The following is a 20,018-nucleotide window of genomic DNA, read 5'->3' as shown; positions in this document are numbered from 1 at the left end:
CAGAGCGTAAGCCCTAGGTGCCAAAGTACAAGCAGTCAGAGACAGCCAAACACAAGGTCTGTGTGCTCTCAGGGTCTGTGTAGAAGGAAACAGAGGGAAGCAGCAGGGCATCTGATGGACTAGAGAACCCCCAAAGAGCTACTGGAAATCACAGGGGGGCAGTTTGAGAAGAACAGTGGAAACGAGAGGCCTGATGGGGCTGGAACAGTCCAGCTCCCATGAGCAGTAACTGACCGTCCAGGACAGGCCATCACTTAGGAGAAACTATGGAGAATGGGACTAAAGTTGAGCCAGGTAAGGACAACAGAGAGGAATATTAGAGAAGGGGGGGGCGGAACTAGAGGCAGGAAGTTGGAGAAAGCAAGCCACCATGTTTTTTTTTTAACACTGCCCAAATTTGATAGAAGCAGCAGCTCTGGGAGGTTAGAAAAGCTACTGTGAACCATACCTCCTTCTCAGAAGGTCAGGAAACAAGTTTTCACATAAAATGAGTAACAGAAAGGTATCACAGTCATGATATTAAAAAACAAAACAAAAACAATCAAAAAAAAACCCAACTGTGTGTTCCTCCCAACAGGCCACATACTGCCTTGCCAGAGGAACCAATTGCATCCAGCTGCCAAATTGTACTCAACACAGAGGATAGAAGAACATAGAATGGCACCATGAGTGTGCAGTCTGCAAAAGCCAGACTCGGAAATTGTTCAGACCAATAGATAAAGAAAAGAGAGGGATGGAGGAAAAAGCAAATAGGTGAAAAGATACTTGAAGGACATAACATTTTTGAAAATAGGAAAGACTAAACACTAGTGTATAAAGATGCACCACTTCGTGAAGTAAAACATCAAGAAACATACATGGTTACTGTAAAAACCTAGGTGGTGGTTGCTTTTAGAGGGAGGGGGTTGGTTTTAGGATGAAGTGGCTGACAGAGTTCTGTTTCTTGACTTGGTTAATGGATACAAGGATGTTAGCATTTAGTAATTCACTAAGCTATACATTTATTTTCAGTAGTTTTAAGCATCTCTGTGTTACTTTAGTTTTAGAAGGGAGAAAAAAAGAAAATTAACACAGAAGGAGCAAACTATAGATTAAAGGGGGGAAGTCCAATTAAGTAACCAGAATACCCAAGTGAAATCCTTTGAACTGAATTTTTCAAAGCTAATGCAAATTAAACAAATGGTTTTAAATTAGTTAAAACCGAGTAGTTGATGTGTTACAAGTTCCATGCCTGAGGTCTGTTGCTGAGCCCTTCTTAAAAAGTAAAGGTTCCCAAAGGTTAAAATTTTCCTCCAGGCAAAGGCCCCCTGAAGCCCTAAGCATTACATTATAATACTAAGTTTTAGTTTTATTCCAAAACTTTCCTTTGTATATATCTGGGATATCAAATGCTGCCTGATAAATTTGATGCACCAATGCATAAAGATGGCCTTCTTTATACATTTCATTTCATACTTTGGTTTACAGATCTATCTTTAATTCCTTTTCATTTAAAGCTTTCCTTGTAAATAAATAAAAACATCCTCAATTTTTCAATTCAACTTTTATTCATGGATTCACTCAGCAGTCAATTTAAAAAAAAAATTGGGAAAAAAACGGGAGGGGTGTGGTGGTGTCGGGGATGAGGCTAGATTGAGACATAATGGACATAATCAGATATGAAGCATGGTTCTGGATTGGAGGTTAGTTTTGACAGACATTCTTTATTCACAGGAAGGAATTTGAATAGAGTGTGATTATTTGGTGAGAAAAAAAGTTTACAAAATGGAAAGTTAGAAATCATTGACTAAAAAGCAAGAAGTAGGTTATAAGCAATATAATCTCATTTGAGTTTTTAAAAAGTATAAGTATGTTTATATCCATGCACATTGCTCATTGAAAAAGCTGTGGAAGGGATATACATGAAGGCAGTGGGTCTTAAAGCACACGCCCCAGGCCAGCAAGCAGTATCAGCATCACCTGAGCAATGCAGATTCTCAGGTCCTCACCCAGATGAGAAATTCGGGGAGCAGGGCCTCCCGTGGTATATGTTTTAACAAGCTCTTAGGGCGAATATGATACAAGCTCAATTCTGAGACCAACTTCATTAAAGTGTTAACCATGATCTCTTGGTGGTGGACTACAATTTTTAAAATTTTTCTTATGTGAACTATCTAAATTTCCAGCTTGCATATAGATGAATTCTATATCAATAGCTTATTTTTAAATCAAGAGGTTTTTGGTAGCATCCCACACATTTTAATTTATTGTGTTTTCACTTTCATTTTAGTTTAAAATACTTTCTAATTTCCCCTTGGTTTCTCCTTTGACTCATGTGTTATTTAGAAGTATGTTATTTTGTTTCCAAATATAGGGATTTTCCACAGTTCTTTCTGTTACTGAGTTTTAATTTAATTCTGTGGTTGCTGGAGAATATAGTTTGTATGACATGAGGACTTTTAAATAATTTATTGATATCTCTTTAATGGCCCAGAATATGGTTTATTTTTATGTGTACTTGAAAAGAATGTGTATTCTTTGCGTGGGACAGAGTATTCCATCTATGTCAATTAGGTCATGCTGGTTGATGGTGTTGTTCAAATCATCTCCATCCTTACTGAATTTCTGTCTATATGTTCTATTAGTTACTGAGAGGTATGAGAATCTCCGACCATAATTGTGGATTTGTCTATTTCTCCTTGCAGTTTGATCAGTTTTTGTTTCATGTACTTTGAAGTTCTATTATTAAGTGTATAACTACTTAAGATTTTTATATCTTCTTGATTAATTGACTCCTTTGTCATAAGAAATTATGAAAATAGGGAAGACTAAACACTAGTGTGTAAAGTGTATTTGTGAAATAAATACAGGTGATAGTCTTTATTCTGATGTTTACTTTGATACTAATTTAACTATTTCAGTTTTTTTTCTTTATGTTTCTATGTTTTTATTTATTTATTTATTGGCTGTGTTGGGTCTCCATTGCTGTGCATGGGCTTTTCTCTAGTTGCGGCAAATGCGGGCTACTCTTTGTTGCCGTGGGCGGGCTTCTCATTACAGTGGCTTCTCTTGTTGTGGAGCATGGGCTCCAGGTGCACAGGCTTTAGTAATTGTGGCACACAGGCTCAGTAGTTGTGGTGTGCAGGCTCAGAAGTTGTGGCACATGGGCTTAGTTGCTCCACAGCACGTGGGCTCTTCCTGGACCAGGGATTGAACCCATGTCCCCAGCACTGGCAGGCAGATTTGTAATCACTGTGCTACCAGGGAAGTCCCACTATTTTGTTTTTTTTAAAAAATTATTAATGTTAGCATGATATGCCTTCTTCCATCCCTTTCCTTTCAACTAATTTGTGTCTTTGTATTTGCAGTCTGTTTCTTATAGTCAGCATAGAGTTGGGTCTTCCCTTTTTATCAACTCTGACAATCCTTTTTAATTGGGAATGTTCAGACCGTTTACATTTAATGTGGTTATTGATATCATTAAAATTGGTCACCTTACTACTATATATAAAATAGATAACTGGTAAGAACCTACTGTATAGCACAGGGAACTGTAGTCAATATTCTGTAGTGACCTATATGGGAAATAAATCTAAAAAACAGTGGATATATGTATATGTATTACTGATTCACTTTGCTGTACAACAGAAACTAACACAACATTGTAAATCAACTATAATCCAATATAAGTTAATTTGAAAATTAAAAAGTAAAATAAAAAATCTTTTTATAGGAAAACAAACAAAAAAAATAAAATTGGTCATCTTGTTTGTTTTCTATTTGTCTTATCCATCTTTGGTCCTTTTTCCTATCTGCCTTTTGATTAATTGAATATTTTGTTGATTTCATTTTACTTTCCTTATTGGTTTATTAGTTATAGCTCTTTGATTTGTAATTTGAGTGGTTGCTTTGGGGTTTATAATGTCCATCTTCAACTTATCACAGCCTGTCTTCAAGTGATATTATTCCTCTTCATATATAATATAAAAACTTGCAATATCATACTTCCATTTTCCACTTTTTGACCTTTTTGCTATTGTTATTTTTTTTTTAACATGTTATGAACCCCACATTGCATTGTTGTTATTTTTGTTTACCAGGCAGTTATCTTTTTTTAATTGAAGTATACTTGATTACCAGTTATCTTCTATAGAGATTTAAATAATAAAAAATTCTTAAAACATATATTAACTATACAGTTGCCATTTAGGTGTTCCTCATTCCTTTGTGTAGACCCAGATTTCCATCTGATATCATTTTCTTCCTGCTTAGAGAGGCCTTCCTTTAACATAGCTTATCATGTGGCTCTGCTGGTGATGAATTCTCTGAGCTTTCACATTTGGAAATGTTTTTATTTTGCCTTCCTTTTTGAAAGATGTTATTTTCTGGGTGTAAAATTCTAACGTGTTTTGAGTACATTAAAAATGTTGCACCATTGAATTCTCACTTGCATTGTTTCTCACAAGAAATCTACTGTCAACTTTATCTTTGTTCCTTTGTATGTAATGTCTCTTTTTTCTCTTGCTGATTTTTAAGATTTTTTTTCTTTATCACTGTTGTTGAATAATTTGATTATGGTGTGCTTCCATGTAGTTTTCTTCATGTTTCTTATTCTTGGAGTTTTCCAAGATTCTTGAATCTGTGGGTTTATAGTTTTTGTCAAATTTTGAAAAATTACAGCCGTTATTTCTTCTAATATTTGTTGCATTTCTTTCCCTCTCCCCTGCCATCTCCTCTCCTTTGGGACTCCAATTACCAGCGTATTAGGCTGCCTAAAGTTCTTCTACAGTTCTCTGATGCTCTGTTAATTTTTTGGAAATTTTTCTTTCTGTGTTTCATTTTGGATGGCTTCTGTTGCTAGTTGTTCAAGATCATTAGTATTTCTTCTGCAGTGTTTCATCTGCTGTTAATCTCTTCCTCTGTGTGTGTGTGTGTGTTTGTATCACACTGTGTATTGTAGTTTTCACCTCTAGAAGTTTTGTTTGTCTTCTTAAAATCTTCATCTCTCAAACTTTTGAACTAAGCAAATACAGTTATAATAACTGTCTTCATATCCTTTTTTACTAATTCTAACATCTGTGTCAATTTTAGGTCAGATTTGATTGGTTTTTTTGTTTTTGTTTTTGTTTTTGTCTAATTATGGGTCATATTTTCCTGCTTCTTTGTATGACTGGTGATTTTTTTTTTTTTGGATGTCAGATATTGTGAATTTTACCTTGTTGAGGGCTAGGTAGTTTTGTATTCCTATAAATGTTATTGAGTTTGGGGGGAATGCATGTAAGTTATTTGGAAACAATTTAGTCCTTTCAGATCTGGCTTTTATTTAGTTTTTAATTTTTTTAAAGATTTATTTATTGTTTATTTATTTTTGGCTACATTGAGTCTTCATTGCTGCTCTTGGGCTTTCCCTAGTTGTGGTGAGTGGGGGCTACTCTTTGTTGAGGTGCACGGGCTTCTCAGTGAGGTGGCGTCTCTTGTTGCAGAGCACAGGCTCTAAGGGCATGGGCTTCAGTAGTTGTGGTGCATGAGCTCAGTAGTTGTGGCTCACTGGCTCTAGAGTGCAGGCTCAGTACTTGTGGCGCACGGGCTTAGTTGCTCCACACCATGTGAGATCTTCCCAGACCAGTGGTCAAACCCATGTCCCCTGTATTGGCAGGCAGACTCTTAAACTACTTCTCCACTAGGGAAGTCCCCAGACCTGGCTTTTAAGACTTGTTAGGAAGGAATGGTGTAGTGTGCAGTCTGGAGTGAATTATTCCCTACTTCTAAGGGATGACCCTTCAGTACTGTACCCAATGCCCATGAGTCATGAGGTCTTCCAGTCTGGCTGGTGAGAATAGGTTAGTACTCCTGGACCTATATGAGCACCAGACCTGTTACCACTAATCCTTCCGTGTTTTTTTTATTTTTATTTTTTGCCCCATCTTGGCTACTTTCCTTGCGAGCACACATTGATCAGTAGTCTGTTGCTTACTCAGGCGTAACCCTCTGTACTCTCCTAAACACTTGCTGCTTTCCTGTGAAGTCTCCTACCTTGATCCCCTGCACTCTCAGCCTCATCTCTTCAACTCGTGGAGTCTGCTGGGTTCTGCCTATGTTCTTTCTCTCTGCACTATAGCCTGAAAACTTGCTCAAGGCAGAGGCTGGTATAGTCATAGGGGTCATGATTTTAGTTTCTTTTCTCTCAGGGATCACTGTTTCTCATTGGTGTCCCAAGTCTTTAGATCTGTCATGTTTTTTCTTTTTCTTTTCTTTTCTTTCTTTCTTTCTTTTTCTTTCTTTCTCTCTCTCTCTTTCTTTCTTTCTCTTTCTCTTTCTCTCTCTCACTCCTTCCTTCCTTCCTTCCTTCTTCCTTCCTTCCTTTCTTCCTTTCTTTCTTTCTCTTCTTTCTCATCCCTTCCTTCCTTCCTGTCTTCCTTTCTCTCTTTCTCTCTCTTTCACTGTTGCTTCATGTAGGAAGATAAATCTAGTCCCTGTTGCTCTGTTTTGATCAGAACCAGGAATCTTTAAAAATTAATAGGTTTTTAAAAAGAAAGCCACACTTAACATATAAATATAGCCATATATAAAATTAATGCAATAATTAAGGTCAATATGAAAAATTATATTCAAACAATTACAAACAAAAATTCAAAATAAAGTCATTTCTTGTAGGAGCCAGCCTGCAGAAAAATTCATTTGTTGCAATGAGTTCTAGACACTGGATAATTTTTTGTACCACATTTTACCTGGTTCCTGTATATCTTACAGTTGATGAAATATTTCTCTTGTACACAGTTTTGACTTTTAAATAAAAAGATGAACTTTTGTTCAGTCTTTCTAGAGGAGCAGCATATTATGTTGCAGAAAAAGCACAGGCTTGGAGTCACATAGACTTGAAGTTGAATCCCAGTTGTTTGACTTTGGGCAACTTAAATAAGCTCTCTGAGCTTGGCTCCCTTTATGTGTAAAACAACCACATTGTTGTGAGTATTAAATGAGAGTGTATAAAGCACCTATCCAATGCCTGGCACAAACTAGTTGCTCAAGAAATCGACTCTTCCCTTTCCCCCATTCAGTGTCATGTACGTGACTCTCTTTTAATAAGACCCTTTCCAAAATGCATCAGGTATTTTAGTTGCCTACAAAATCCAGCTGAAATGTCACTCACCGAATAATAGGGGAAAAGATGTTTAGGAAAAGAACATAAAGGGGACAGCAATTTGTCTTGCTTTGCCTTTGATACCTAGGCATTAAAGCACTTCTTCTCTAAGAGTATTTCAGTGCAGAAGACACATTCCAAAAGGGGAAAGCGACATTAACAGGGGATCAAAGGAAAACAGGGAGGCTGGCTGAGATGTAGGCACGCAAGGCCCGATTGGGTTGAAACGCTGTGTTGAAACTAAACTATGGAAGATGGGTGTTAGGAGCTGAGTTGCATCCCCCCAGAACGTGTGTGTTGAAGCTGTGACATCCAGCATCTCTGAATGTGAAGTTGAAGACAGGGCCTTTGGAGAGGTGATGAAGTTAACATGGGGCCGTCGGCGTGGGCCCTGGTCCAGTCTGAACATATCATTATAAGAAGAGGAAACAGGGGGATACCCAGGAGACACGTGGGCTCAGAGGCGAGACCTTGTGAGGATGCAGGCAGAAGGCGGTCGTCTGCAAGTCAGTGAGAGAGGCCTCAGGAGCAGCCAAACCTGGGACACCTTCAGCCTCGAGCACGGGGAGGAAATCGATTTCTGTTGTGGAAGCCACCCGGTCTGTGGTGCTTTGTTACGGCAGCCCCAGCAAACTCTTACTTACAGGCCTTCAGATCCCAGCAGGGGAGGTTCCTCGGGTCCGTGAGTCCTCCTGACTAGGAATGGCATCTCTAGAAGCCCATTCATCTTAACTAAATGCCTCCACAGCCAGGTAAGGTGGATCTATGGCTGTGCTTGGACACCAGCAGCGTGATTGGAGGGAGAACAGGGATGTGTGGCTTGGTTGAAGGGGCTGCGGGGTGAGGTTAGAGATGGATGATTAGAATTGTGACCCTCCAGAGATCCTTTGGCAGGAGCAGAAAGATGATGGTGCTTTTGTTGCCTTTTTAACTCATCTGGAACTTGTTTCTGTTCTGCTTACAGTGAGTGAACAAGTGATTTGTCTAGGACGGCCTGGTCCAGGTCAGATGCTCCCCTGTAGCCCTCTCCATATATCAACTTCAATACTTTAGTCCAGCAGCGACCCTATTTTTCTTCCTGCTTCCTCCAGCTCATCCTTTTATAGTGCTTTAAGTCCTCCACGTGCAAGGCCTTTTCTCTCAGCTCTGCAAATATCAACCTAAGTGGTAAATGGAGAGGGTCTCGTGGGCCCCGCGTTCTCACCCAGGCCAGTTTAGCTGTGACGCAGCCGATGCGCTGGAGCGTGATTGCAGAAGAACTCTACCAGACAGCCTAATTCAGGCCCGTCTGATGTCCCCAGGCCTCTGTGTTCCAAAACCACATGTTCAGTTGGCTCCAATTGGTGCTTCTATTTGATGCTTTGCACAGAAATGCCAAAAACAGAAGAGAGATGTTTTGAAACAGTTCATAAAATTGGCAGCTCCCGTGCCAGAGCATAGCTGTTTGGTCCTCAGTGGTTTGCAGAAGTTTAGGCAGAATCTGTGGCAGAATTGGCAATGGTGAAAGATCTCAGAGATGGCTCCCCTGAGGCAGGCTTGGAGGCCAAGAGCGCACAGGCTGGCAGGCTCGTGAGTGGGCGCTCAGCAGACACGGGGAATCCCTCTACGGTTCCCCAGTTAATCCGCTCACACTCAGACGCAGCTGTGTCGGGCATTCTCCAGTCGCCACATCCTCCAGCGCTCAGGTTTTATGGGGTAAACAGATGGCATCAAAGAGGAACTTTCTTATCTTCCCGACGCAGGAGTGTAAACTAACGTACATCCACCATCAGCCTTTCTGCTCCCTCCCCGCCACCACTGGAAAAGCTCTTGTCTCTATCTCAAGCCAATGCCCCTGTTTTAGCGCTATCTTTCCACACCATCTCAGATGTCTTAGGATATTGGTTATCCCTTCTTACTCATACTCTCACCCCCTCCCTTCCCCCTTTTTGGTTGCACCACGTGACGTGCAGGATCCTAGTTCCCTGACCAGGAATCGAACCCATGCCGCCTGCAGTGGAAGTGCAAATTCTTAACCACTGGACTGGCAGGAAAGTCCCAGCCCCTGCCCTTTTTAAGCACCCCCAAGTCTTTTATGGAAGACAAGCAAATAAACCATACCTTTATTCGATTCTAACCCTCCTCCACACCCCTCTTCTCTGGCCTCTGCCTTCACAGGCAAGCTTCTTGGAAAAGCTGTTCATCCTTCTTGTCTCCTCACCGTCCACCAGACTTTCAGACCCATCTCCAAGTCCACTGACCAGCAGATACTCTAGTTCTCACCTCGTTTGATCTTTCGACACTTCTTGATGTTCTTCCTTCTGGAAATACCGTCTTCCCGTGGCTTCCGTGGCACGACTCTCTCCTTACGTTCCCTCTGTCTTCGTCTGCTCCCGTCGGCCGTTCTGTGGTAGACCCGTCATTAGTGCTGGTGCGTTTCATCCTCTGGGCTCTATGAGGCCGTTTTGTCCTCCTGGAGTCAGGATGTTGGCAGCCTCTAAATGTGAGTTCTCCCGCCCAGGCTTCTCTGAACTTTGGATGAGTGCGTCCCACCATTCCCGAACTGTCTCTTCCTCATGAAATCCAAGGGCGCCTCATAAAATGAAAGTGTCTAGAACCCCTCCGTCCTGGCCCTCTTCCAGGGCTCCCCGCCTCTCAGTGGCACCGGCATCCATCCAGATGCCAACGGCAGAAATCTCAGTGTCGTTCTGGTTGTTGTCTCCTTGGCCACCACGTCTAGCCCATCAGTAAATCCCACTGGATTTTACCTGTTAAAGTTTTCTTGATTTCACCTACTTTTTCCCAACTCTGCTTCTGCCCTCCTGGTCCAAAACACCTTCCTCTTTTGCCTGGACGATTGCAGCGAGTAACCTGCATCTATCCTGACCCTCCCTTTCTGTTCTCATACTGTTCTCAGGGTAACGATGACGTGACTTCATGTGGCCTTGGTGGGGTCTGGCCTCTTCCGGGCCCACCAACCTTGTTCTGCAGTCACGTTGGTCTCCCCGAATGTTAAATCACCTGAACAGGTGTTTTTACTGTGTGTCCTCATAGCTCCTCCTTACTTCTCTTCCCCTTCAGATCTCAGCACAATGTCACATTTAGGGAAGGCTTTCTCCTGCATCCACCCCACCTGAAACTGGGTTAAGCCTCTCTATCCTGACACCCAGTCCTGGGACTCCCCTTTGTTTCCTTTGTGTCAGGTACTTCTTTACGTTTATTGGGAAGGTTTTGTTTCCTGTCTTTCTTCCTAGACCATGTGCTCCGTGAAGCAGGGACCGTAATCAGTCTCCCATCGTTGTTCTCCTGGAACCCAGCAGAGGGACACGGTGATGTGTTGTTGAATGAATAAATGGGTTTGAAAAACAGGATTTGAGTCCCAACTCTGGGCTTCTATGCTCTGAACCTCAGTTTTCTCATCTGTCAAATGGAAATATTTTTGCCATCTTTTAGGATCCTTGGGAGAAAAGCAATACGTCTCACAAATGACAGTTGTTTTGAATGGTTGCTCTCTCATTTTAAGGCTGAGTCTTATGAGTATGTAGCGGAGATGATTCTAGGTCAATTAATGCCTTCATAGTTTCGTCCCATAACAGAGTGGTAGGGCACAGGGAATACGGAAGTGAGAAAAATCATTATAAAATCATATTTATTTGAAAAGGTGATGGGAAAGATTAACCTGAATAAGTAGACACTTAAATTTTTTACTTTTACTTTTTTCGTTACGAGAATTCTGATTGAAGGTAATTCGGATAATGCAGAAAGGCGGAAGGAGAGAAGGAATCACCTGCTTTCCCACACTCGCAAATATTCATCCAAAATCAAATCACTGGGTGAAAGAGTATGTATATGAGTACTTTTTATGCTTTCAATAATTATTCCCAGAGATGTTCTACCAGTTCATACATCCACCACTAAAGTAAGGCAGAGCCCATATCCTGTCACCCTTGCCAACTTTGGGTTTATAAAATACAAACATGCACTGCATACAGGCTTATCTAGATGCGTATTTAATGGGTGGAAATGGTATTCGATTAAACTTGCATTTGTAATGCACACTACTCCTGAACTTGGACATTATCTTGTTAGTCATTGGCATTTTTTTTTCCATCAGTTACGTGTTATTTTTTGCGTTGTTCTCTTTAGGAGTGTTTCTCTTTTTCATATTTACTTACAAAACCCTCTTTAATTAAACCCATTAACTTTTTTTAATCATATATGCAAATATGAGCTTCAGTAGAACCCTTTCACATGATCACAAGTTCAAGGGTTAACTTACACTTTATTAATAAAGATAACTGGTTTCTCTTTTTTACAAAAAATTGCTGCTTAAATTGCATGCTAAGGAAAATGTATGTGAAAAGAGTCTGGACTTTGAAGTTGGACAGACCCGATTTCAGTCCTAGATCTGCCACATTCTAGCTGAGGGCCTGGGACAAATTACTGAGCCTCTGCTAGTCTCAGATTTCTCTCCTGAGTAACAGGAATCCTCTGGTCTTGCTTTGAGAGGTAAATAGCTTATGGATGGTGCCTGGTGCAGAGGTGTGTTCTGTAAATATTCACTCCCTTTCTGTACCCGTCAAAGATGTGCTGTTCTGTACATACCTCTCCATACGTGTCTCGTTTCACTAAAGAGTATGCGCATATTTTATTGTTTATAGCCAGACGTGCAATCACTTGTTAATATTTACTGAATAGCTAACTGTGATAAAAGTACCAGTGAGAATAGAAAAACTCTTAGTGAACCGTGTGAAGTATTTGCGTCTAGGAAAGATTTTAATGTTCAAGCTCAGGGATAATATTGGTAAGTTTGGGTGTGTTCTATAAATGTGGGAGACAATATAAGTTACGGCATTCTGGAGGGAAAAAAAGGCACAGCCTCAAATCCTCAAAAATATTTTGATTTTAAACAGCTGCTAGTGGAGTCTCAAAATACTTGCACTCTCTCATTGTGAATTTACGTCTCCGTCTGTTCTTTTTTCCTTTGTAGGTATGGCTGGATCTCTTAAAACCAATTGTCAAGCAGATTAGAAGTAAGTATACGCCCGGCCTGTGTAACAGTGATGTCAGATAGAAAGCCAGACGTTTTCCCCGTCTAGACGTCGTCTGCCCCGTGGCGTCAGGCACTGGGACCGCATGTTCTTTTTATACCCTGTAACTGCGTTTCAGCATCCACTCATCCACGTACTATTAAAATGTATATTCTGTAATTTTAATATATAACAATTGGGTAAAACCTTGCTTGGAAAATCAGATGTCATTTTGATTCACGACTAAAGCAGGCTGTCAAGGCCCAGAGCAATTGAGCCTGTCTGGTCTCTGCCCGTGTTTCTTACGGTCCCTTTTTAAGCGGGGAGGTAGAACCATTTATTCATAAAATTGCCATTAGGTCTTCCGTGCTGCCTTTTCAAAGCCTATGAAAACAACGCAAGTGGCGTTTGGAAAAATAAGGCTCCCAAAACTAAGTGTGCGTGTGCGTGTGTGTTTCTGTCTGAATGGCAAGCAGGACAGAAGGGAGTCTGCCTTGCATTTAGACCGTGCTGTCGAAGGAAAGATTGAGGAGAATCTGGGAGAGAGGTAAGGAAAGGAAACACTTGTTTTTTCTTTCCCCTCTCATTGTGCGTTAGCACCAGACCATCCTCCCCTCTCTCTGCTTTGAGGTCAAGTTCAGAGACAAGCTCTCTTCTCCACTTCATCCCATATGGTCCCTCACAAAGACCAGGCAAGAGACTAAGGATGGTAACAAAATTGCATTCCTTTAGTTGAACATGAAACACAGGATACCTCGTGGGGGTGGGTTTGTGTCTGATTAAGAAACCCCACCAGGCCACTTCCAGCAATTTATGTGGCTCTAATAAACAGGCACACTGGGTTGAATGGTCCTTATGCAATTGGAATTGATGTTGATCTTCAGTCATTTAAATTAAGCAGTTATTAATGCAGAAAACGAAACAGCCGTAGTTCAGCATTTGTTGGGTGGCTGGCCTAGGACTGAGTGTGGGGGACACGTTGCTGAGAGAAGCCCCCAGGCCTGAAGGCTGCAGGGAGCGTACGCTCTAGGATGATGACATTTGTTCCTGCGGGTAACCCGCCATGGGAACTGCTAATGGTGGGGAAGTGCCAGGCCCAGGACAGTGGCTGTGGTTTGGGTCAGCACCGGAGCGGAGGTTCTGCTTTTCATCTCTGTGGGCTGCAGCTCGCCCCGTGTGACAGAGCTGTCATATCACATTTGGTGCTAGCATCTCCCCAGCTTCACATTTTCTGAGGATCCAAGTAGCCTCATTTAATTGCCCGTCTGTGAAAACTGCTGGGAGGAATGAGCAAGACCATCCTGTCTCCCCCGTTTTGCTGTTGCTATTTTGTGATCCAGAATTGACATGCGAGGGTTTCTGTTAATTTTTAAAATGGTCAGCGGAAAGAAGCCCGGCTTCTCTTGGTGTCAGTATTCCTGTGCCTTGTTTTCTTTCCTCCTAATTTTGTACATATTGCCAGCATCTTTATCTTGTGATACATCATTTGGGTTGTTTTTTTTTTTTCCTAAATTTGGTTTTGTTATAAAAATTATAGTACAAGATCTATTTTTTTTGTGATGATGAAAGGCAGAGCAGGAAGACATTTTCTGCTTTTATACAACTGCCGTGAAAATTTGGATTTCGTCATAATACCTTGTGTTTCATAGAACATAAACTTGTTGCTGTTATTCCACATGGCAGACCCTGTAAGATTGCTTTGGTATTGTGGCTAATAAAATAAACTCTGACTCAGGTTACAAATTATTATAATCTATTGGATGTTTTGTTTTAATTCTGGAAAGTTACGTGTCTCAGTCCCAGTCTCACCCTGCCCACCACCTCCCGGATCTGCTTCCTAATTTTGTCAGAACTTATCAATAAGATGGTATATGAGACACTTAGTAAAGGCTTTGATGAACACATTCGCCACTGTACCTTGGAGAGAATTAGAAATAATAAATTATGTAACTGACTTACTTCTTCACTATGTCTTCCTTAAGCTATCTAAAGCCTATATTTGGACTAAAGCAGACAGATAAATTTTTAGAGACAAATACCTGCTATTAAAATCTGGGTACAATTTAAGTCTCTAGAGAAAAAGCTTGATGCCTCAGTGTAATACCCTTATCACAGTATTTTTAAAAGACGGGTATCTGGACTTCCCTGGCGGTCCAGTGGTTGAGACTCTCTGCTTCTAATGCAGGGGGCATGGGTTCGATCCCTGGTTGGTGAACTAAGATCCTACATGCCGCACAGTGGAGACAAAAAATAAAGTTTTTTAAAAAAATTTAAAAACAGAAACGGGCATCTGTCTCCCCGCAACATGAAAATGTAAATTAGTGATGAACGTAACGAGGTATTAAGTGACTTGGCTGTTGGCAGAAGTACTCTTAGCAGCTTGGAATGAGACTTCTAATTTGGTGTGTAATATACCCTCTTGTGTCTTTTTCTTTAATGGCATCGGAAAGACAATCAATAAATGCTTTACTGCTTTTCTCCCCCCCTTTTTAGGGCCAAAGCATGTCGTTGTTAAGTTTGTGGTGAAATTCTTTCCACCTGATCACACTCAACTCCAAGAAGAACTCACAAGGTTAGTGGTTTGGAAACTGGGTACTTCTTGCTGCGGGTGCCGAGGAGGAGAGTGAATGTTCTGCGTCGACTGATGAAGCATCTTCACGGTGTTTCCTTGAGCAGCGTCTGCTCTGTGCTTCATACCTTAACCTTCCTCCCTCCCAGTTGTGTTTACAGACGTGGGAAGAAAGAAGGTACCACAATTTCCCTGAAAGCTGTTCTCTTGAAGGCCATGCTGTGAAGTACCTGGGCTTATAATCTGTTACGGTCACGGTTCCCGCTCTTACACCTGTCACATCACAAGACAGTTTTGGGACATGAATCTCGTCTGTGAAACCAAGATGTGAACTCAGAGTTTCTCTTTGTTGCTGTGATGGATGAATGGACGTGAACTGTAGGTCGGTTTCTTTGAACGTGTGGCCACGTGGGAAGAGGGTGGCCAAACCCTGCCCTTGGTAGCTGTGTGACCAGCCGCTTACTTAGTCCCCCTGCCCCTCTGTTAATTCCTGTGTCAATGCGACTGCGGTGCTTGCTTGGCCAGGGTTGTTTTGAGGATAATCACATAGAGTGGGGATGCTGTGAGTGATAACCCCATCATCCTCATCACCCTCCTCCTCCTCCTCCTCCTCCGACCACCGCCCGTTCTATAGTTTGCAGGAGGACACATGGTATTCTAAAAGAGAGCAGATCCTGGTGGGAACACACAGGAGAAAATGCCTCCCTTTGAAGACGACGCTACACTAGTCTGACCAGCCAGATTCTTGCCACACGTGCCTTTCAAGCTTTAGCTGGTCGTGATGAAGGCTATCACGTCTTTCTCATCCCTCAGTACAGAGCACAGTATCTCGGCTGAATGACCATCATTTATCAAAGGGATGAAGACATTCAGTCAAGAGTATTGATGGAGTGTACTTGATGTGCAAGCCTTGTTCTAGGGACAGGGAACATACTGGTGAAAAGACAGGCCTGACTTTCATGGGAACAGACACAACAATTAAATAAAAAAGAAAAATATCAGATAAGGATAAGAGCCTTTAGGTCATGGAAGTAGATGATGTGATAGAAGGTGACTGGTGATGACTTCACAGTGCTTGGTCTGGGATGCTCGGGCTAAGAACGTGACAAGGATCTGTCAGTCATTTTTGGAGGAAGAGCTTTCCAGGTAGAAGGAACAGTTAGGCAGTGCCCAGGGCAGAAACAAGCTCCAGATGGTCACATACCTAAAAGAGGGCTCGCATGGGAGGAACATTGAGGGCAAAGCGCACTGAGGTGGGACTGAGGCCCGTTGATACGTAGTATTGAGAGACTGGTTGCCATGGATACCGAGGGGAGGATGACAGGAGGAGATGGCAGTCACCCAGGCCGAGATGATGGTGGTAGGAGTGGAAATGGAGAAACCATGTGTTTGGAACAAATGCCAGAGGTGAGGCCGGTCTGAATCTGTGATGGGTCGGGGGTGGAGACGGAGGGCAGTAGAGGGGATGCGGGATGCTTAGGTTATTACCCAAGCGACCAGGTGGGAGACAACTGGAATGGGAAGGGGCGGAAGGAAGTGGAGGACTGGGCGGGGGTGGGGGGTTTGGTGCTGCCGGCTCATACTTGACGTCCCCGCTGGACATCCTGGGGCTGCGTCGGGAGGGGTGTCGGGTACCCGAACGTGCAATTCCAGGGAGAGGGGAAGGTGAAGACTCTCCCCATGGCTTTGCGTGCTCTGAACGTCACCATTGATTGTTTACCTCCACGTTCACCCCTCAAATGAATGAAGCAGTTAAGGGGCCAGGAACTGCAGAGGCCGTCAGCCCTCTGGGAACCACGTGCCGTCGGCTGGGACACCTCACGTGGAGGAGAGGCAGCTGGGGCTGCCGACGCCAGTAGCATCTTCACGCGGTGCCATTACTGGGGCTGGTGTCCCTGTGGTTGGAACGTGCATTGCTCGAAGTTCAGAATATTGAGATGAATCTGAAGGCGCGTCCAGCTGTTGGTGAGCAGTGTGCCTTTTCTTCCTGCGTCTCCCTGGGCCTTCATCCTGCTCAGGAAGTTGGCAGCATAAATTACCACCCCCCCCCCCATCTTTTCTCCCTGTTCTACTTTGCAATGAGTTTTGCACCTTTTCAGTTTTTGTAAAGCTTTGTGGTTTTCTACCATTCTGGTCCTTGTTGTAGAATTCCAGACAACTTGTGACCATCAAGCCGTGTGTGTGTGTGTGTGTGTGTGTGTGTGTACGTGTGCCTGGTATTTTGCCAGCTGCTCTGACCGATCTGATAAATTCCTCAAGTGACACAAGCTCAGCTGGACGTAGTAGGTTTGGGGTTTTGTTGTCTCTGTTTTCTGGCTCCCGGTGTTAACTGACATTTTAGAAATCTTTTCCGAGGAGAGGATTCCTTTGGCTCAGGGGTGATAAAGTTGGTAGGTGGTTTAGACACTCCCCATCGCTTTCTTCTTTGTCACAAGATGTGACTAGAAGACGACCTCCCAGATCCAAAGTGTTGACTATCACACTCTCGAATTCCTGTTTAAGCAGAAATTTAATAATGTGACCATTGAGATGCCAGGCAGTTTTCCATGGCAGATGGTGAGGGAGAGCGTGTTCGGGAGAAGCCCTATACGGACAGTACTTCAGGTGAAGGACATGCGGACAGACTGAGACAGACAGAAACGGGCCCACAGTTCAACAGACTTTAAGTGACTGGAGCTGTAGCTGATTCTTCAGGCCTCCAGGAATAGCTTCCAGCTTCCTGTTTATATAGATCGAAGATTAAATTGCACTTCGCTGTTAAACAAGAAGCTGAATTCCTTTCTATTTATTGAACTACACTCTCACTAGAACTCTTGTCCTACTGACACCAGGGCTCAGGCATCTAGAAGGAGACGAGTACTGACTCTTGGGTGCAAGTTTAAAACAGTTTGGGAGGGATCTTTGGAAAAGAAGTTACCGGGCTTTCTTCTGGCTGAGCTCGGAGTCACTTGGCTGTGCTGGTGAGGTTAGACGTACTACCCTCCGAGCATCGCATCTTAAGTAGGATCCAGTTTCTATGTGGCTGTGTTCTTATAGGTAGAGGGGACCTAGCAGAATTTGTTGCCTGCTACTGTTTTCCTTTGGCGGGCAGAGACATCAGACTGTACATTGAATTAAGGAAAGAAAGATTAAGAGCTCCCGAATGAAATAACTTGAAACAGACATGTTTAAAACTTGGCATCAGATGGGTGTGATTTCCTCCCCTGCGGTCCCTGGAAGTGACAGTCCTCTGATTGGCCCCGCCGCTGTCATTGCCTCCCTCCTCAGGCCCATCCTTCTGCCAAAGAGAGTTGATTCTGTTTTGAGCACTTTGTGTGAGTTTGATTGGAGTTGCTTCAGTTTAGAGGACAAAAGGTGCTGCTGAATTTCTAAAGTTAGCCCTGCAGGCAGCATGCCTGATTTATAGCTGTCATTACGAGAAGATGAGCCGGTGCCCGGGAAGGTCCTTCTTGGATTACAAGGGCCTTCCGAACAGGAAGAGTCAACATAATCAGAGCGTGCAAGTTCCTCCTGCAGCCTGCAACACGGCATTTGCCCTCTTAACTGAAAAGGAGAGCTCTCTTGCCGCCCACAGGAGACCCTCCCTAGAGGCTCTGAAGCCTGTCGGACCCGTACTCTCAGTCTGTCCCTGGACACAGGACCCTGTGTTTAAACTGGTAGCTGATAACTTATTCGGAATGTCGTGCTTTTAAAACATACATTCTTCCTACGTATGTAAAAATTAACCACACGGATGAGAATTAAAGCCTGTAGTTCTAAGAAGCGTTGGCTTCAAAAAACAATTGCTTAAGCCGGAGAGATGGTTTGTACCACCTCTTCCAATATAAACCTGTGTGCTGATGTTGTGATTATTTTGTATGCTCTGCCGTTCTCTACTTTGACTTTCCTGGGAGAGAGAGAGAGAAAGAGAATGAATGAATGAACATTGGGGAGTGGATAAAGGTCAGCTTCTGTCAGCTGGTGGATCTCTGGATGTTTTTTGTTTTGTTCTTTTCTGGGTACAGGAAGCCTCTGTAGTTCTTTAGTTCTTTTTTTTTTTTTTTTTAGTAGTTCTTTAGTTCTTAATCATGGCACTTCTTAACTGACCTAAAGGGGATTCATTTTTCTTTAATTAAAAAAAAAATGCTAACATGTATTGAATGTTTTCGTTCTAGTCACAGTGCTTCCCGTGTATTATCTCATTTAATTCTTAAGGACACCTCTGTGGTTAGTCGCGTTAAAAGCCCTTTTTTAAAATTAAAAAGAACCTTTCGTTATTAAAAAAGTAGTCAACGCACAGTGCAGAAAGTCGGAATATACAGGTAAACAGGGCTAAGAAGATGAAGCTACTGTGTTCCTGTTGCCCATAGCTGAGTGTCGCTTACACAGTGCGCGAGCCTTTCTGATTTTGTCTGTGCGCGTACATTTACTGTTCATCTCATCTAATAGCCTGGCCGTACTCAGATGTCCCCCATCGGCCCCCAGGTGTCATTTATATCTGCTCATCTAAAGTGAGATTCACTGTGGGACCCCACGTTGCAACTGGTTGTTATGCCCTTTGGACCTCTTTTAATCTAGCGGAATCCCCCTGTACTTTTTTCTTCGTGATAGCATCTTGTGGAAGAGACTGGACCAGACTGGAGTAGCCTACCTCCTAAGCTTGCCTGGTTCTTCCTGTGGTGCTATTTAGCTTATTCCGCTACCTTCTGTATTTCCTGCAAACTAGACCTTAGTTCTAAAGGCTTGACGGCTACAAGTTCAACATTCTTGGCTCGAATCCCATCGTATGTGATGTTGTGTGCTTCCTATTTCATTAGTGATGCTGAGATTGATCCCTGAGTTAGGGTGGTGACATTTTGACATTTCCATTGTGAAGGAAAGTCATGTGACTTTGTATGCAAATGTCCAAACTCCTAAGTGGTTTTTACACCGATTAACAGTCCTTGCCACGTCAGTAATTTCTTTAGAGGTTTCAGGATGAAGGTTTTATAATTCTGTTATTTTTGCTGTCGGCATTCTTCTGTAAAGTAGACCTTTGCCTCATCTGCTTAGATTATCTGTATATCCTGAGATACCCTTCCTACCGGAGAGGCAGATTACATGCCCAATTTTTTGCCGGGGGTTACCAGTTTTTAATAAAGAATTGCTTTAATAGACTTCTCAAATGGTGATACATTCCATCTTTTCTGCTATTTTTTTGACTGTTATAATGGACTCATGAAGTTTTATTAGTTCCATGTGTTTTGATTCACTTTAATCATTCTTTGTTGCTGCTCAAGTTGTTGCAGCTGTGGCCAGTGGATGCCCCCTCCAGACTTTTTTCCCCTCTTTTAATATCACC

The 20,018-nt window shown here is 42.6% G+C and overlaps 1 protein-coding gene across 1 annotated transcript in view; it reads left to right on the top strand.

The window, feature by feature from the left end:
• FARP1 (FERM, ARH/RhoGEF and pleckstrin domain protein 1) overlaps positions 1–20,018 on the top strand; it is a 297,915-nt gene that overhangs the window by 201,130 nt on the left and 76,767 nt on the right. Inside the window, exons 4-5 of the mRNA XM_057707383.1 lie at positions 12,090–12,132; positions 14,623–14,701. Of these exons, the coding sequence (XP_057563366.1) occupies positions 12,090–12,132; positions 14,623–14,701 (122 nt within the window). The remainder of the gene's footprint in view (positions 1–12,089; positions 12,133–14,622; positions 14,702–20,018) is intronic.

This window comes from Hippopotamus amphibius, chromosome 14 (genome assembly GCF_030028045.1).
Source record: "Hippopotamus amphibius kiboko isolate mHipAmp2 chromosome 14, mHipAmp2.hap2, whole genome shotgun sequence".
Taxonomy (NCBI): Eukaryota; Metazoa; Chordata; class Mammalia; order Artiodactyla; family Hippopotamidae; genus Hippopotamus; species Hippopotamus amphibius.
Note: the sequence above shows the minus strand (reverse complement) of the source record. Positions and strands in the feature narration are given on the sequence as shown.